The sequence below is a fragment of the Mangifera indica genome, chromosome 11 (assembly GCF_011075055.1).
Source record: "Mangifera indica cultivar Alphonso chromosome 11, CATAS_Mindica_2.1, whole genome shotgun sequence".
Classification (NCBI taxonomy): Eukaryota; Viridiplantae; Streptophyta; class Magnoliopsida; order Sapindales; family Anacardiaceae; genus Mangifera; species Mangifera indica.
Window position 1 is genome coordinate 10293924 of NC_058147.1, and position 17930 is coordinate 10311853.

The following is a 17930-nucleotide window of genomic DNA, read 5'->3' on the forward strand; positions in this document are numbered from 1 at the left end:
TAGATTCACTAAAACGGTAAATCAATAATTTATAATTAAATTATCGGAAGATATTAACATAATTATTTGACATGTGGGTATTTGATTTTTTTTTAAAACTTTATAGGTAATAATTGTCATGCGATTAAACTTTGGGTGTGAATAGTTTTTTGGCGAATAAATCTAACAGAAGTCCGATAAATGCGCCACTAAAGTCAGACAAGGCGCGTATTAGCAACATCAGACGCCACAGAAGGCTCAAGTAACACCGCAGATTATGCAAACCTACTTTCCTAATTGATTTTTTTCAGGAAAAATATTATCGTTTTCGTTGGACTCTAGAAAACTTTTTATATTACTTTTCAGATGGTGCTGGTTAATTTTGCAAAGTGATTGAAGTAGCATGGCTTCTTCTTCTTCGTCCACTACTGTTGAAGTGAAGAAGCACGATGTATTCCTCAGTTTCTGTGGTGTTGACACCCGCAACACTTTTACCAGCACTTTATGTGGAATTTTGAATAGTAGAAGTATAAATGTTTTCATTGATGACGAACTTGAGAGAGGGGAACATATATCTTCATCTCTTATGAATGAAATTTCAGATTCCATGATTTCAGTTATCATTTTCTCGGAAGGTTATGCATCTTCAAGATGGTGTCTGGAAGAACTTGTGAAGATTTTGGTGTGCAGGGATACGCAAAAACAGAGGGTAATACCAGTTTTCTATCATATCTATCCATCAGATGTAAGGAATCTAACCGGTAATTTTGGAGAGGGATTTAAAAAGCTTGTAGAAAGTTATGATGAGGAGAAGTTAAAGAGGGTACAAATGACAGAAGAACAATTTAAAGATATGGTGCTGCAGTGGAAGAATGCTTTGACAGAAGCAGCTAATATATCCGGCCGATCAACAGAAGAGATCCCGTAATTTTCTACTCTTTAATTTCGTTCCTTGTAGTGTCAGCTCATTAATTTAATTTTCATATGACATATAACAGTTTGTTGTTCATTTTTGTTAGATTTTTTCCCATCTTTTAAAGCTCTATTCAAATATAACACTTTGTTTTTCATTTTTGTTAGATTCGATTATTATCTTGCAAATAAAGTTGTCCAAGATATTTGGAAGAAACTAAACATCATGATCCCAACTAATGAATACAGAAAATTGGTTGGAGTTGAATCAACCATCCGCCATATTGAAGATTTATTGTACATTGAGTGGAGAAAAGTCCATGTTATAGGAATTTGGGGAATGCCCGGTATAGGTAAGACAACTATTGCAAATTGTGTATTCAACCAAATAAGTAGTTGTTTTGAGAGTTCTTATTTTGCTGAAAATATTAGGGAAGAATCGATGGGTCCTAACAAACTAAATTCAATGCGGCAACAACTTCTTTCAACTATTTTAAAACATCCTGATATTGCGGTAGATTCCAAAGTAAAAAAAACAATGTTTAGTCGTAAACAAGTTCTTATTGTTTTTGATGATGTGACAACTTTGAGCCAACTAGAATATTTAGTTGAAGATATATATTGCTTTGGTCTAGGAAGTCGAATCATTATTACAACTACAGATAAACAAGTACTTCGAAATTGTGGAGTAGATGAAACACATATATACGAGATGATGGGGTTGAATGAGTACTACGCTCTTCAGCTTTTTAGATGGTATGCTTTTCAACAAAGTAATCCCAGCAAAGATTTTGATGACCTATCAAAAAGGGTAGTAAAATATGCTAATGGTGTTCCATTAGCTCTTAAAGTGTTGGGTTGCCATTTAGTTGGTAAGTCAATGCAATTTTGGGAAAGTGCAATAAATGGATTAAAGAGAATTCCTCATAAGGATATTCACAATGTACTAAAAGTATGTTATGAGGGACTAAATGATGATGAAAAAAATATATTTCTAGATATTGCATGTTTCCTTAAGTCGGAGAAAAACGATTTTGTGATGGACTTCTTGTATGCTTGTGGCCTGGAGGCTGAAAGCGGGTTAAGTGTTCTCATTGACAAGTGTCTTGTGACCATATCACAAGATAATAAGGTAACAATACATAATTTGCTTCAAGATATGGGAAGGGAAATTGTCCGACAAGAATCCACGAAATATCCTGGTTTACGCAGCCGTTTATGGTACCATAAAGATATCTGTAGTGTATTGAAGGAAAACAAGGTGAGTGTTGAAGGTATTATGTAAATTTTAGATTTGTTAATTTATGTATACAATATTTAGCATAATATCAACTATATGAAAATTGTGTTTCAACTTTTGTTATTTTCATTAGTTTGATCCGACTAGGGCTGGATTCGGGCCGAGCCAAGCTCGAATTCGCTTGAGCTCGAGTTCGGCTCGGTTCATATATAGTCGGCTCAAGTTCGAGCTTGAGTTTGACCTAGCTCGACTAAGATCGGCTAGTTTCAGCTCCACTCGGCTCAGCTCATTTTTCGTTATCAAAACGATATCGTTTTTAATATATATTGGTCAAAACAACGTCGTTTTGTATCAAAAATTTTAATTAGAAAATCTGATGAGTAGCTCGAGCTCGGCTAAGGCCGATTCGTTTCAGGCTCGACCGAGCTGAACTCGAGCTGGCTCGGTTCGAATCCAGCCCTAGGTCTGACATAAAACGAGTTTTGGTTTATGTGTTAATTGTTATTTAGGGCCTCAAAAACTAATTACTTATAAACTCTTAAAAAGTTTATAGCTAATAAATTTTCTTTCTATGGCATCAGATGTCTAATGCAATTGAAGGCATATGTTTAGACATGTCTAGGCAAGCAGAGATCATTTTCTTACAGCCTTTTTCTTTAGGAGTGATGGATCAACTGAGATTCTTTAAACTACATAACATGTACGATGAAGTGAATAATATCAATAAGGTGTATGCTTCCCAGGGGCTTAGTTCTGTTTCCTCTGAGCTACGATACGTATGTTGGCATGGATGTCCATTGAAATCATTGCAACCAAATTTTCTGTCAAAGAACCTTGTTGCGCTTGACATGCCTCATAGCAATATTGAACAACTTTGGTCTAGTGCTCAGGTAATGCAGTGATTTTTGTATTACGATATTTCTTTTTGTATTGTCAATATCAAAGTGGTAATTAATTTGTGTTATTATTTATATGTTACAGCTTGATAATTTGAAACATATTAATCTCAGTTTTTCTGAACGTCTGAGAATCCAAGATCTTTCATTGACTCCGAATGTTAAAATTTTGGTTCTGGAACGTTGTATAAGTTTACATGAGATTTCCTCATCTATTGACGGTTGCAAATATAAGCTTCATATGTTAAATCTAAGGCACTGCAGAAGCCTTGAGAGTCTTCCAACAGACATTCATGTAGCATATTTTGGAAAAGTTATCCTTTCTGGATGTTCAAAACTCAAGAAGTTTCCAAAGGTGTCTTGGGATATGAAAGAGTTATATTTAGATGAAACTGCAATCGAGGAGTTGCCCTTATCAATAGAGAATTTATCCAGACTAGTTATATTAAATCTTAAGAACTGCTCAATGCTTCAGAGGCTTCCAAGCAATATCCACCAGTTGAAATCTCTTAAACATCTCAATCTGTCCGGGTGTTTAAAACTTTATGGATGGCTTGATAAGCTGGGAAAATTACAAGCGCTGAAGGTGCTAAAAGCAGAGAGGGTCGCTATTGGAGAAATACCAACATCCATTCTAAATTTAAGCTGTCTAGAAGAATTAGACCTGACCAACTGTAGTATTGAGAGGCTGCCAACAAATCTTGGTCAGTTATCATTACTAAAAAGTTTACTTCTTGGCAGAAACTTTTTTGACAGCATTCCAGAAAGTATTGAATACATTTCTGGATTATCTTATCTTGACGTGAGCTATTGCGAGAGGCTTCGAATCCTGCCTAAGCTTCCAAGAAAATTAGAAATTATAGATGCAAACAATTGCATATCATTGGAAGCATCAGAGAGTATGTTCTGCAGTCGAACTATGGGATATTTTCCTCACAGCATAAAAATTGACTTCAGCAATTGTTTCAAACTAACTCAAGAGTTCTGCAGTCGAATTATGAAATATTTTTATTGGTCAATGGTATGTATGGTTGGGAAAAACTAAAAAGTATCCTCACTCTTTCTTATTTGGTATGATGTCCAGTACTGGTTAACTTCAATTTATTATTTTTCTTTCACAGAGTTTGAGGGAGAGAGATTTTATAGAAAATGATAGAAGTTCTATCTGTTTTCCGGGAAGTGAAATTCCAGAGCAGTTTGTCTTTCAGAGTATGGGTTCTTTTATAGCTCTGCCTCCATGGAGAATTTGTTCCAGTAGTTATTTAACTTCTCTTGTTATCTGTGTTGTGGTGGAGTTTCGAGGCTATCATAATAGAGGCCAGGGTTTGGCAGTTGGCTTTGAGTGGTCACTCACAGATCAAAATGGTGTAGAGGATATATTCCATGGAACTTGGAGTGTATGGGACTATGGTACTGGACCCGACTATGTGGATTCAGATCACGTATTGCTGGGATATGATCATACTTTTAAGTTCTTTGATCCACTTTTCCCTTCGGAAAATGCATATCGTGACGTAAGCGTCCGATTTCATGTTGAGAATTCATATGCTGAAAGACTAGACTGCTGCATAGTGAAAAAATGTGGAGTTCAGGGTGAGGCGGTCGAACGAATGGAATTGAAACGTTATCTTGCTCGAGGTAAATACGTTACTATTTTCTTTTCCCCTTTTCTTTCTGTAACGTCTGTCTTTGTAAGATTTCATGTTACTTCGATTGTCAGATACATGTGCCACATGTTTGTTTTATTTATTTCACCCAGTCATCATCAATACTGTAATGTGATTTGTTTTTCATTTGTTATATTGACTTCTGATCTGGGCCAACTGTTCCACAAACAAATTCTTGTTTTATTCATATATCATTGATTCAATGTAAATTAGGATCTTCCCCACTACTAAATTCACTTACACTCAAGCGGTGTCAAAGTTTGTGGTGAGGATTTGTTTGCTATCATTTTTCTCACTTACAACCGAAATGAAGCTAGTCCATATCCTCCCACTCTTACTGAGTTTCTGATTCATTCTTATACCATTCACGTAAGTAAAAATCTTATGAAAGATTTATCAAAACTGTGGAGCTTACTTCAACTTAAATTTATTTTCCAATTAGAGTACAAGTATAATATTTTTTTAAAAAAAATATAATTAGGAATAAAAATATAATTTTTTTTAGAATTTAGATAAGAATCTTATTAAGATATGAACTATGGGTAATATTAGGAATAGTATTTCATATATTAAGTATTGAACTTGTTAAACCATAGAGTTAGAAATGGTATTCAATAGAAGTAAAGGTTACAATTAGAGTGAGAATCACTAAAGAGAGGCTTAGAGTGAACCAATTTGTAAGGCTTGTCAGAGCCTCTCCTAGTTTTTAGAAAAATGGGCATGGCTCTTATACGGATAGTAAACCACTATGAATCTTATTCTTTTGTGTGGGGTTATGTTTAGTCTTTTGTTTGTTATATTTTCACTTTCATACAAATTTAGGATTTGCTAGCATCTGATTAAATCCTGACAACATCGACTGATATTAGAGCTTGAAAATAGATTACACATTTAGGAAGATGTAGATTGAAAATCATCTTTATGGTAGAAATCTGCATCTACATCCTTTAGGAAAGCGACTCGGAAAGATGTTAGTTGAAGATTAAGAATGTTAGAGGAAGTGTTTCAAAGTCAATTGTCACACCTATGTATTAGTAATTGTAATCAGATTTTTATTAATAAAATAAAATTCTTTTCATCAGATCGTTTTTCACTAAAAATAAATTAGATTAATATCCTTTGTCCACATATGTTGTCAATTCTAGCTAGTAACATCCATACTTCCAATGTTAACCTGATAACAGAAAAAAGTAATATGGTTAGGAGTATTATAATGTTGAATTATCTTACCAAAAGACAGTGATAACTCTCACATGACAAGATGATTTGTTTGACAGTTTAGTACAACAGATGGGTGTATATTGAGTGAACATGTTAACTAGACTAATTAGTCAAGAGAATTCCATATGGATGGTTACTTTAGTATTTTTGGAAGACATCTTCTAACAAACAATAGTATATGTGATTCTTCAACTTGAGGCCACTAGATTGTCTTGTATAAGTATTAATATAGTTTAACACTAGTTTAATATAGTCATTAAAAAAGGATTATTAGAATAGTATTGATTGACTGTATTGAGAATTGTATGAAAGTTATAGTTGATTAATATGCAATTCATCACTCTAAGGTACAAGGGTAGATACCTCTGCCAAGACTATGGACTATCAATGACCTCTCAATTTATATGGCTATAGTAGGATTGAATTATTGTTAAATCTAATATTGTCTAATTGTTGGTACAAATGTCAATCAATGCATATTGGGAGCTTTTTTATGTAGGCAATAAATTTTTCTCATAGCCTCAAAGTGACATCAATTGAAAAAAGGATCAAATTATATAATAATCATATTGTTGATAAGTACATGTCTATCGCTAATACATTGTCATTTTAGTGGTCATGATATCTTGCTAAAGGTCAATGTTGATTTGTGTATGAACGGCTAATGGATTGTAAATTCATCATGAATATGTTCATTACTAACATGATGAAAGGGGTATATTATGACATCTGAAAGCCTTAGGTTGTGCGAAGTGAATCATGCCCAAAATTTGGGATGATAGTTACAAATTTTGTAGAATAAATAAAATTAAGTATGACCTTTTCTTCTTAAAAAGTCAAACTGAAATAACCCAAAAATGAACGGTCGTGCATGATGGGTGAACAAGGTTTTATTGGATCTTAGGGAGTTGTTTTTATTCAATTTAGATAAAAAAGTTTAAATATTGGATAATACTAGATCAAGTGAACGGTCGTACATGATAGGTGAACAACTGTTAATTATCTTGAGTTAACCTTATCTAATGATCTTATTATGTATCGCAAAAATATGAAATATCATGAATATAAAGTGATATTGCAATATGATGTGATTCATGTGAATGGTCATACATGGCTAATGAATGTTCATTCATTGTTTTCTATATAAAAGTATCATATCAAGACCTTTTAACATTTTCTAAAATTTTCACAAACGCTTTCATATGACTTCATCCTCTAAAGGTCTTACCAAGCTTAAGGGTTCATTGACCACCTTAACATTATATATGCATCATGTGGATACTATAACACCTCTTTCTAGATATATACCTTTGATGAGACTGTATCAAAAGAGGCATGCACAACTAGAGTATTTGAAAACTTTAATACATGATCGTTATTAAAAAGTGTATAAAAAAGTAATGTAATAAAAATACTTTATTAATTAATACTCATACGATACCATATGTCTGAAGATACTAGCAATAATGATAATTATAAAAATATTGAAACTATATGTCTAATAAAAGTTTAAAGGTCCTTCCCGTACAGTTGTTAATTGGACCATTGGATCTCCCATCTGTCTCGCTATTGACCTTTACCTGCAAACATATGAAAGGAAATGCATGAGTTAAAATTCAATAAATGGTGACTTTTTGGCATCTAAAACTGTTATAAATGACTGATGGTAAAACTTGCATTCCATTCAAAAGCTAAATATGGTTGTATGATCACACCTTGGTACCCTGACATAGATCGTTCACAAAAGTTATGAAGGCCCAAGTTGAAATCAATATATATGAAGCCTTGGTGAAAGCCAATTTTATGTCTTATGCATATGACAAACGATCTACTGGACTAACTGAGGCACCCTGATCACACAAAAAAATCTCCGATAGTAGTTCCTTTCCTTATCACATAAGTTGATCGAAACTATTGACTAACCATCTAAAGATGGTTTTTATCTTGGGTATATATGTTATGCATTCCATTGATCACATAAGGAATATCTAAAAGCCATACACTTACCATGCATACCTGAACTGAGCTATGTGGTTATACACATTGGCGCTAAGTGCATGATGCATTTCCTAAGTATCTAACCCTACTGCTTCCACAATTACTGTCACTTGCACACATAGTTAGTGACTATCTAGTTGTGTGACACCAACCTTAAGGTTATTGACTTTTGATTTGATTTGAATTTGTGTCATCATCTACATGGTTGGGTACCTTATCTATGTCTTTTTTAAATTTTTTTTATCCTTTATTAGCTTATTATTCTTCTTACATAACTCTCCCTTTTTATGCACATTATTTAGGGTATAATCGTCTTTGGTCTTTGTCTAAGTTTACAGACCCGTATGCCTTCTAGCCTATATACATAAATATGACACTCAACATACAGTCGTGTATAGAGCCGGTACATACAGAAAGGTGACTTAGACACACTCTTGTGCACTTGGATCCATGTGTATGAGTCAGATGTCCTCTAACGCATGCCATCCACTTTTGGAAACTCATAAATAAGCGTGTCTTATACCACATGGTCGTGCATTTATCCCTTTAGAACTAGTGCAAGATTTTCAGACTTTCAAAATTTATGAAACAACATATAAGCGTGTATGAGATCACATATAGTCATGTATCATGATCTGAAAATCACATCCTAGGGTTTTTACGTTTTTTTTATCACAATTTCGGCGATACTTACACAACCAAGGTACAAATAGTGATCTCTAAGCATCCTAGACATAATATTTTCATTATCTTTTTAACCGTAACACATATATACATAGTCTTATGAGATCAATTATAAGGACAAGGAACATTCAAGCCAAAACATGTAACCTTTACACAATCAAGAAACTATGCATGCATATAACTCATTCTATTCATGTGTGAAATCCATTTAAACAAATAGATCATCATAATCATGTCTAAATCACTCTAGATAGTGCGTATAACATAAAAATTCCATAGATTACGAGATCAAACAAGGGAAGCCAATCCACTTATTTAGATTTTGACAAAAACGTTCCTTTGCACGACTATGATGATTCTAATGATCATTGATGGACCCATAGGTGATAAAAATTCTCCTTCTCTCTTCCACACTCTCTATTTTATGTGGCTATGAAAGAAAATGAAAGAGAGACTTAGGGTTATTGTGTTTTTATTTTATCTCCACGACGTGATAAATGAGCATATATAGGGCGTATACGATCATGTCTATTTGTATAACTAAAGGAACTTTATATTTCGCTACGTCACAATCTTAACAACTAATTGACTTTCTGTTGACCATACACGACTGTGTATGCCTCTATACACAAGCTTGCACACTTGAAAATCATTTATCAATGTATTTAAAAACTAGAAAAAAAAACACTTAAATGACCTTGGACTTACTTAGGGGTGTTACAATTCTTCCCTTCTAGTATGAATTTCATCTTTGAAATTCACTCAAATAGATATGGGAACCATTATGGCATGTCCTGCTCAACCTCTTATATGACCTCCCCAACTTAGTAATTCCTTCAAATAATTTTACTAGGGGAATAGACTTATGTCTAATCTTCTTAACTTGTCGATATGATATCTAAACTAGATACGCCTTATAGACCAAATCATTCTTTAGCTCGACATCCTCAAAACTGAGCACATAGGTGGAGTCATTGATGTACTTACATAACAAAGATATATGAAACATATTATAAATGTGATCCATGCTCGCTAGTATTGCAAGTCGATAGGCAACCATACCTATAAACTCTAATACCTCAAACAATCCTACAAATCTCGACGTTAACTTGCATTTCCTATCGAATCTCATAACATGCCTATAGGGGGTTACTCTAACAAACACTTTATCATCCCGCTAAAACTTAAGGTCACGTCTCCTCTACTTTACGTAACTCTTCTAACAGTCCCAGGCTTACTTTATCCTCTCCCTAATCATCCTTACATTCTTAATCATTTTCTAGATCAGTTTAGATCCTAACGACTTGAGTGAAGAAATCTCTCTTTTCTATCTCATCCCAATGTAATGGTGATCTATATCTTCTACCATACAAAGCCTCACAAGGAGCCATCTTGATGGTTATTTGGTAACTATTATTATAAACAAACTCCATCAATAACATCACTTCTATCTAACTCATTCCTTTCTCTAAGCAATAAGCCCTCAATATGTCCTCAATTACTTGATTGACTTTCTCAGTTTGTCCATCAATTTAGGGACGATACGTTGTGCTGAGTGTCAATCTTGTATCTAAAGATTTTTACATACTCTGCTAAAATGTTAAATTAAATCTAGTGTTTTGATTTGATACTATCGTCTTAAGTACTTTATGAAATCTGACAATCTTCTTTATATAGATCTAATCTAACTGATCTATACTCATGGTGTCTTTGACTGCTAGTAAATGTTTTGACTTGGTCAACTAATCAACTATAACCTATATTGCATTATAGCCACCTCTGACCCTCAACAATCCCACCACAAAATCTATCTATATGTGTTCCCACTTTTATTTAAGAATATTAAGGGGTTGCAAAAGTCCAGATGACTTTTGATGTTCAGTCTTAACTTGCTAACACATAAGTCACTTACCCATGAAGTTTGCAATGTATTTCTTCATTCCTGGCCACTAGAACATCTTTTTAAAATCTTAATACAACTTTACACTTCTAAAATGGGTCGTGTAAAGGGAACTATGTGCCTCTGCTAGGATCTTATCTCTTAAACTTTGTTTTTGGGAAACATATATCCTTTCTCGAAACCTCAGGATGTCTAATACTATATTGAACTCAATCTCAATAATTTTAGTCATCTTTTTTCTGATTTATGGATATCTTTTATTTGAAGGCTATGCTACACAGATCTTATCTAAAATAGTTGACTGAATCTAGATACCTGTCAATTGCCTTGTAATTACCTTAATCTACTTTCTCACCAGCTCCTGTTGTAACTTACGGTGAGTGGTAATTTGTGATAGGTACACTTTCCTGCTAAGGACATTTTCAACTACGTTGTCTTTACTAGGTGGTATTTAATCTCACAATTATATTTTATTACCAATTCTAACCACTATCTTTTTCTAATGTTCAGTTCCTTTTGAGCGAAAAAAATATCTAAAGCTCTTGTGATCCTTGTAAATATTACTCTTTACCCTATATAGGTAGTGCCCTTATATCTTAAATGCAAACACTATAACTGTTAACTCTAGAATGTGAATAGGGTATCTGGTCTTATATTCATTTAACTAATGAGAAGCATAAGCTATTACTTTCCTTTCTGCATCAATATTGCTCTCAAACTCTGATGTGAGACATTTGTGTATAAATCATAGTCCTCACCCTGCTTTGGTAAAGCATGGATTAAAGCTGAGGTCAATCTCCTTTTGAATTCTTAGAAACTCTATTCACAGGTCTCTGACTATTAGAGTGGTCATTAGAATGGGTACGCTGATTCTTTGAGATTCAAGTAAGATAATGACAACTTAAGATCAAGATCAAGATAAACTATGTAGTAAAAGAAAATGATAGATTGAGATTTGTGATAGTATGATAGGTCATCCCTATTCCTTTGCATTTTGTAGGTGATATAATTAAAAGTAATAATGGTAGTGGGTGGTGACTCAATGATGGAGTGGCATGCAAAAGATGGACTTATACGTATAAATAGCCTAAGATGACGACTGATATTATGGTCATGATTATATGGCAAATTTGGATATATGATTTCTAATACTTGAATTTAAAAGGTTTTATGTTGTATGCTTGGAGATTATTTTGTTGTAATTGAATTATTAGTCTTTATTTTCTCATTACTAAAAAATTTAATAATTATTCAAATTGAAAGAGATATTATGCGTGTTGGAATTGAGAACATTGATATGTCATTTATGCACATAAAGATTTTGGTAACACTTTACCTCAAAGGATATGATATTTAAGGTGGAGTGTTATATGTATAAGCACTTTATTAGAGGAAGTGTAGGTCACCTCTTTATTGGGATAAGATAGGTGAGAGAAATGTTTTAACACAGGCTTTGGGACTAGAGATTATCCAGAAAATGATGAGACATGCCTAAGGTCGCTAAAAAGTTATGTTGACTAGAGGATATGAAACTTAGAATTGAGGTGGGTGATATGCTTTGTGAGAGTTGTTCTCTCCTATCATGTTATGAGGTTTGGATAGAAAGATGATCTAGCACTGAGGTTTATAAGGGCTTTGAGATTTTAGAGCATATAGGTAAAGTTATATATTGGCTTACATTGTCATCGAGTATGAATCACATTCATAACGTGTTTTATGTGTTACTGCTATGTAAGTATATTAGTGACTTGACTGATGTATTGAGAGTTGAGGATATGGAACATGAGGATAATCTAGTTTGTCAGGAACATCTGGTTCAAATTTTGGATAAACAAGTTAAGTAGTATAGAAACAAGTAAATCCCTTTAATTAATGTTCTTCGGAGGAACCATTAGGCAAGGAACCATTAGGTGGAGCAGGATATGAGGCATAAGTTCCCATAGGTATTTGAGTGAATTTCGAGGACAAAATTATTTTAAGGGAAAGAAATGTAACACCCAAAAGTATATTCAAGGTCATTTTCATCATTTGTCCCATATTTATGTTAAATAAAATGTAAAATTTTAGGGGTAAATGATTGTATTAGAGGTCACACACCTCTATGTGTGTTGGCAAGGACAAAATGGTTTTTCTTGTAAAATACGTGAAAAATGGTTTAGTCTAGAAGAAATACACGTCTGTGTATGTTAAGACACATACTCATGTGCAGTTATGAAAATTACATTTAAAAGTGGCACATCATTGTGTTTTTAGGGATTCTGGTCCAAACATAGGAAAACCCACATAATCTAATTTTATCTGCGTTAAAGAGAAAAGAGTTGACCTTTTAATTTATAATGGTAGGGAGCAATTTCCAACGATCTTTGGCAAACAAAAAAGATAGAGAGAAACTTTCTCAATCAACTAGCCTTTTAGTGCAACTCAAGTTAATGGGCAATTATGAAACACCAATAGATTTTCTAGTACTATGTTTAGTTACACTTTATGCTTAGATGATTTGATTTAAGTGTTTTTTATTACAACATGTGGCAATTGTTGATGGTAGGATGATGATTCTTTGAATATATGTGTGTTTATATGATTATGTATATGTAATATTTTATTGTAGCATTGTTGCAAACTTTAGGTATGTTCTAATTGATTTTATATGAATATTGTGTGCAAAGACGATGAACTTTGATTATGGCATGATGAGTATGTTGTGATTTTGGATTGGTGATGATAATTCATGTGATCTGGGTTAGCTGTTATATATGTGATTGTAGTTATATTCTATATATGTAGATAAATGTTTTAAAATTCTAAATGGATGATTAGAACAGATGTGTGAATGTTAGAATGAAATATACACGTAATAGACTAAAAAACAGTAAATTTTTAGATTTCCAGACATCATGAATAGCCATTCTTCTGAGATAAACAACTATCTCATGCCTGGAATGAACTTTTTATATGTCTGAATGACTATTCATAGACCCCAATTTTTAGAACAAGGGTGGATGAACATGCATATGTGCTACTAATCATTCATCTATGCTAGAAAAGACACAGCGAATGACTATTCATTAGACATGAACGAACATGCCTAGTGTAGAAAGATAAGATACCTTTTAAGACATAGGAACAAGTAAGAAAAGGAAGAATAAATGTTCATCGAAGGATGATGAATGAGGGTAGGCACATTCGTTCATCATTAATAAAAAATGAATAAACATTCATAGGTTATGAAAGGCTATTAGTTGGGTTATATAAATAGATTAGGGATAGATAATGAATCTTGAAAACTCTAAGGATAGAAGCAAGACCTATAGAATAAGATATTGTCTCAAGAGTCCAAGTTATATTAGAGAAAAGGTAAAAGTCTTGTAGGATCATAACTAGGTAGCTCAAGATAGTATGCATGTTTGTTATGATGGTACCATAATTGAAGCTACATGTTTTAAGGTTGTTATGAGGGGGCACCTATAAGATCCTCCTTACACCTTATGTAGTAGGGCATAATCTACAAAAGACCATTGGTTCACTATAGAAATTGATCATCCCTAGTAAGGTATGAAGAGTCATAGAGGGCTCAAGTTAAATTGTAGTTCGTTAGTGGCGTAGGGAGTAAATTGCATATTTATGATACTCATGTGGTAGGTGCCATCTAGCATCCAGATTTAGGTATACCAGTAAACTTTACTTCCAAAATTACCCCTAGAATCGATTTTATAAGTTATTGCTTAAAGAAATTCTGAAGAAATTCTTTAAAACTACTAAATAAGCAATATTTTTCAAAGAGGGTAAAATGGTTATTTTAGAAGGATTTAAGGGATAAAGTGGGAATGTAAATTGAATGGCACACTTAAAATTATATGATGGTGTTAAGGGTTTTTGGTAATTGTATAGGGATATAATAGAAAGTTTTAGAGAAGGCTAAGGGTAAATTAGTTCAAAATAGTTATAAAGACAAAAACTGTTTATTTTCTTCTTCCTTCGTCGAGAATCCTCCATAAAAACTTCACTAAGGTTTTTATAAAGTCATTTGCATTAGAATCATGCATGCAAGCCTATATGGCTGACAAAACATTGAGAAAGATGTATGATCCGAAAAGATTTAAGAAAAGAGAAGAAGAATATGAAAACAGAAAAGTCATGACACTCATACATGCATAAATCATAATGTGAAAATCATATTTGCATAGTGATAAAGAGAGATATGATATATGGTTTATGCGTGTTACGTGTAAATTATCTTGTATATGAGTAGCCTTGACATGTTAAGTATGAAAGAGATTAATACTGGTATGAAATACTTCGAGTATTTACTATGATTTTCTTATTAAGTCGTAGTCGCTCACCTGTATAATTTAATATCTTACAGGTAAAACGTTACATAAGTGATTTTTATCAGAGAGTTTTAGCGAATCATCAGACTAAGGGAGGAGGGTACCATATTTTTGTCGATTTATATGTTTTTGGTGTGTGTGTATATATATTAGTTTTTATATGTATATATGTAGTTATTGTATTGATGTGCATATACTTTTATATGGCGGATAATATATGCTCATGAGAATATATAAATCTTTCTGATTATTGGATATATGTGAATGTGTATGTATAGTATATATGGTTAGTTATTGAAATTGGTTATAAGGTTTCTGTAAATGGTAATTTTTTATGATGGTTACTATTATTTATTTATTTTGTTAATTGTAACTAAGTTAATGAAAATCTAATCAGTTGGTAGGATTGATTTGTTTGAATTGTTAATTAGTAATGTTACAGAGCATAATAAAAATTCTTTGGACCCTATAAAATAGAGGTACTTTTGTCGTTTTCTTGTAACACACCTATTGATTAGAGAAGGTTACATGTCAAATCCCTATTTTCATTTAATCTGATCAACAAGTCAATTATAGTTTAGTTTAAGGTTAAATAGGCGTTCACTTGTAATGTGTCAAGTGAAGGTAGGATCTTGAGAGATCATTAGATATAAGACATAGAAATCTAGTTAATGAGGTAGGTTTAAGAGACCCAGTAGATCTTAAGGGTCTAGATAGTCAAATATAAGATGACTTCATCTAAGTAAAGTAAATAGTTTATTCTTGATGACCGATTTAACATGGACCAAATCTAGGGACAAAATAGAAATTTAGCAAACTTTATTCTATGATCTTATTTACTGAGTGTTTATCACTCACGTTTTCCTATTTTCTTTGTTTTGTAGGAGATAAAGCTAAATGATAGATGCAGTGTAAAGCTTCAACAAGATGTGAGTAGTAAGGGTAATTATGTCATTTTGTTTTATGTTTTATTATTATTTTTTTTACGTTTTTAGTAAACTATATACAATCAATTGTTGTATTTGGGCATTTGAGTTGTTATTTTAGATAAAGAGATCCAAATGACTGAACAGTAATAGATAAGGGAACCAATAAGAGACTCAAGCTTTGGCTATAGCTCTTTTAGCCTTTCAATCTAGATTAAATACTATGAATATCAGGAATTTGATCCACGAGGTGCTCAACGAGTAATAGTAATAGGGTATTGCAGTACAAGCACTTGAATCATATAAGTTCCATAGTTGTAAGGGTCAATAAAAACGCTTTTGTAAAAACCCTAACTTTAGGATGGACTCAACTACACATAAATTATAACCTGCCGAGTATGCATTGACTTCAAAAGTTTACAGGAACCAAGGTCCTCACCATAATTAAGGAATGGCTAAAGTTTGTTGAGAATACTATGTCTTTATTTGAGATGTCGAATAAGGAGGAAATGTGATATGTCATATACATGCTAAAGTCAGATGTGAGAGTTTGGTGAAATCTCACTTTAGAAATAGTAAGGATCATTGATGTGACCTGGGCAAACTTTAGGAAACTATTTGAAGTTGAGTATAAAACAATCGATATGACCTACTTAAGGGCCTAAGAGTTTTATCAGCCTCACATAGAGAAACAACATAATGAAAGAGCACTTAACAAGATTTAATGCTTTTGCACGTTATGCACCAGGAATGGATAGTATAAAGTGGCGAGTATAGAGTTGAATAGAATGGAGATGTTTATCCATAAGTTAAATTTAGAAATAGCTCATGATGTGATGATAGAATCAATGCCATTATAGACATATTGTGAAGCTTTGGGCAAGGCCTTCAAATCAGAGGTGTTTGCCTAAAAGATAAACTAAAAGCTACTACCAATTGTCTATATTAACAGTAGTACCAGTCTCAAGAACTAGACATAACAAGAGAGGTATAGTATGGGTAAAAGGTTGTAACACCCATAGGTACGTTTAAGGTTAATTGCATATTTTGGCTCTTAATTGTGTTTAACTATGCTTATTTAATTATGTTTATATGAAACTAGAGTTGCACGATTGTGTAGGAAAGTTACACACTCATGTATGTTGTGGCAAGGGTAAAATAGTCTTTTTCATGTGATGTATGAAATTGGCTAAGTTTAGGAGACATATACACTCGTGGATATTTAAGTACACATTCATGTATGGTTAATACGTTCAAATTTTAGATAAGGAGGTGATTTCGGATATTATAATTATTGGGTAACGACATACACGCATATATATGAAGGGTACATAACCAATTTTCAGTTAAAAATAAAAAAGGTTCATACGTGTTTAGGACTAAGTACCTATCATATTTTTCCAACCAAATATAGACAGAGTTTAGAGGTTTTTTAGTCTTTGATTGTTCATTAAGTGAAGACACATATTGGTTGGCTAAATATTTTCATATTTAAGTACATATTTGTTTATATGTTGATATATTACTTCAGTATTTGGTTAATTGGAAATATTGTTATCAGGAATGAGTTGGCAAATTGAATATTGAATTGTGTATGGATATATATGTTGAATGGATGAATTAGTATAATTAATAGAAGTGTATGTTGTGTATGATGGATTTCATGAATATAAATATCTCAAACTCGACTTAGGGTGTTTAGAAACAAGCAATGATGGTCTATGGATTGTTTGGCATGGATTCTAAGACTATATATAGGGTTTTGGATGACTAAAAATGTAAAATAACTTGAGTTCAAAATCTAGTGAAAGGATATTACATGTTCATGCATAGGGAATACGTGTGTGTATATTTTTTAGGATAAGCAATTCCTGTGTAGGAGAAAATACATAAGCATGTTAATTTGAGATCAGGTAACCCCTATGTGGTATGGGACATACGATCATGCATCTTGCTAGAAGTTACATGCCCATGTATAATTATATTCAGACACACACATATACCACTGTGTATGAAGGGTATACCCTTGTGTACATTTTAGGAAATTTGGATGTAAAGACGTATAAAGTTTCTAAGCTCGTATATGAATGTAAAAATGAATGTTTTACCTTTATAGGAGATGATTATGAGAAAATAAATAGTAAGGCTCTAACAAAGGTAAATATGAGTAATAAGGTCA

The 17930-nt window shown here is 32.8% G+C and overlaps 1 protein-coding gene across 4 annotated transcripts; it reads left to right on the top strand.

Moving 5' to 3' along the window:
- Positions 1-209: 209 nt before the first annotated feature.
- On the top strand, positions 210-15959 carry LOC123228518 (disease resistance-like protein DSC1). Of its 4 annotated transcripts, none has more exons than XM_044653921.1 (6): positions 210-903; positions 1060-2152; positions 2713-3021; positions 3113-4048; positions 4149-4665; positions 15710-15959. In XM_044653921.1, the coding sequence occupies exons 1-6, from the start codon at positions 383-385 to the stop codon at positions 15724-15726; spliced, it is 3393 nt and encodes a 1130-aa protein (XP_044509856.1). In that variant the 5' UTR covers positions 210-382; the 3' UTR covers positions 15727-15959. The 4 variants fall into 4 exon arrangements, with proteins under 4 accessions (XP_044509856.1, XP_044509855.1, XP_044509854.1 ...); XM_044653920.1 differs by lacking the exon at positions 15710-15959 and adding an exon at positions 14861-15680; XM_044653919.1 differs by lacking the exon at positions 15710-15959 and having other exon boundaries at positions 4149-4918.
- Positions 15960-17930: the final 1971 nt, after the last annotated feature.

Coding starts and splice junctions, on each gene's coding strand:
- LOC123228518 (XM_044653919.1), top strand. CDS start 383: ATGGCTTCTTCTTCTTCGTCCACTACTGTTGAAGTGAAGAAGCACGAT. Junction 904..1,059: donor CGATCAACAGAAGAGATCCC/GTAATTTTCTAC, acceptor CATTTTTGTTAG/ATTCGATTATTATCTTGCAA. Junction 2,153..2,712: donor GTGTATTGAAGGAAAACAAG/GTGAGTGTTGAA, acceptor CTATGGCATCAG/ATGTCTAATGCAATTGAAGG.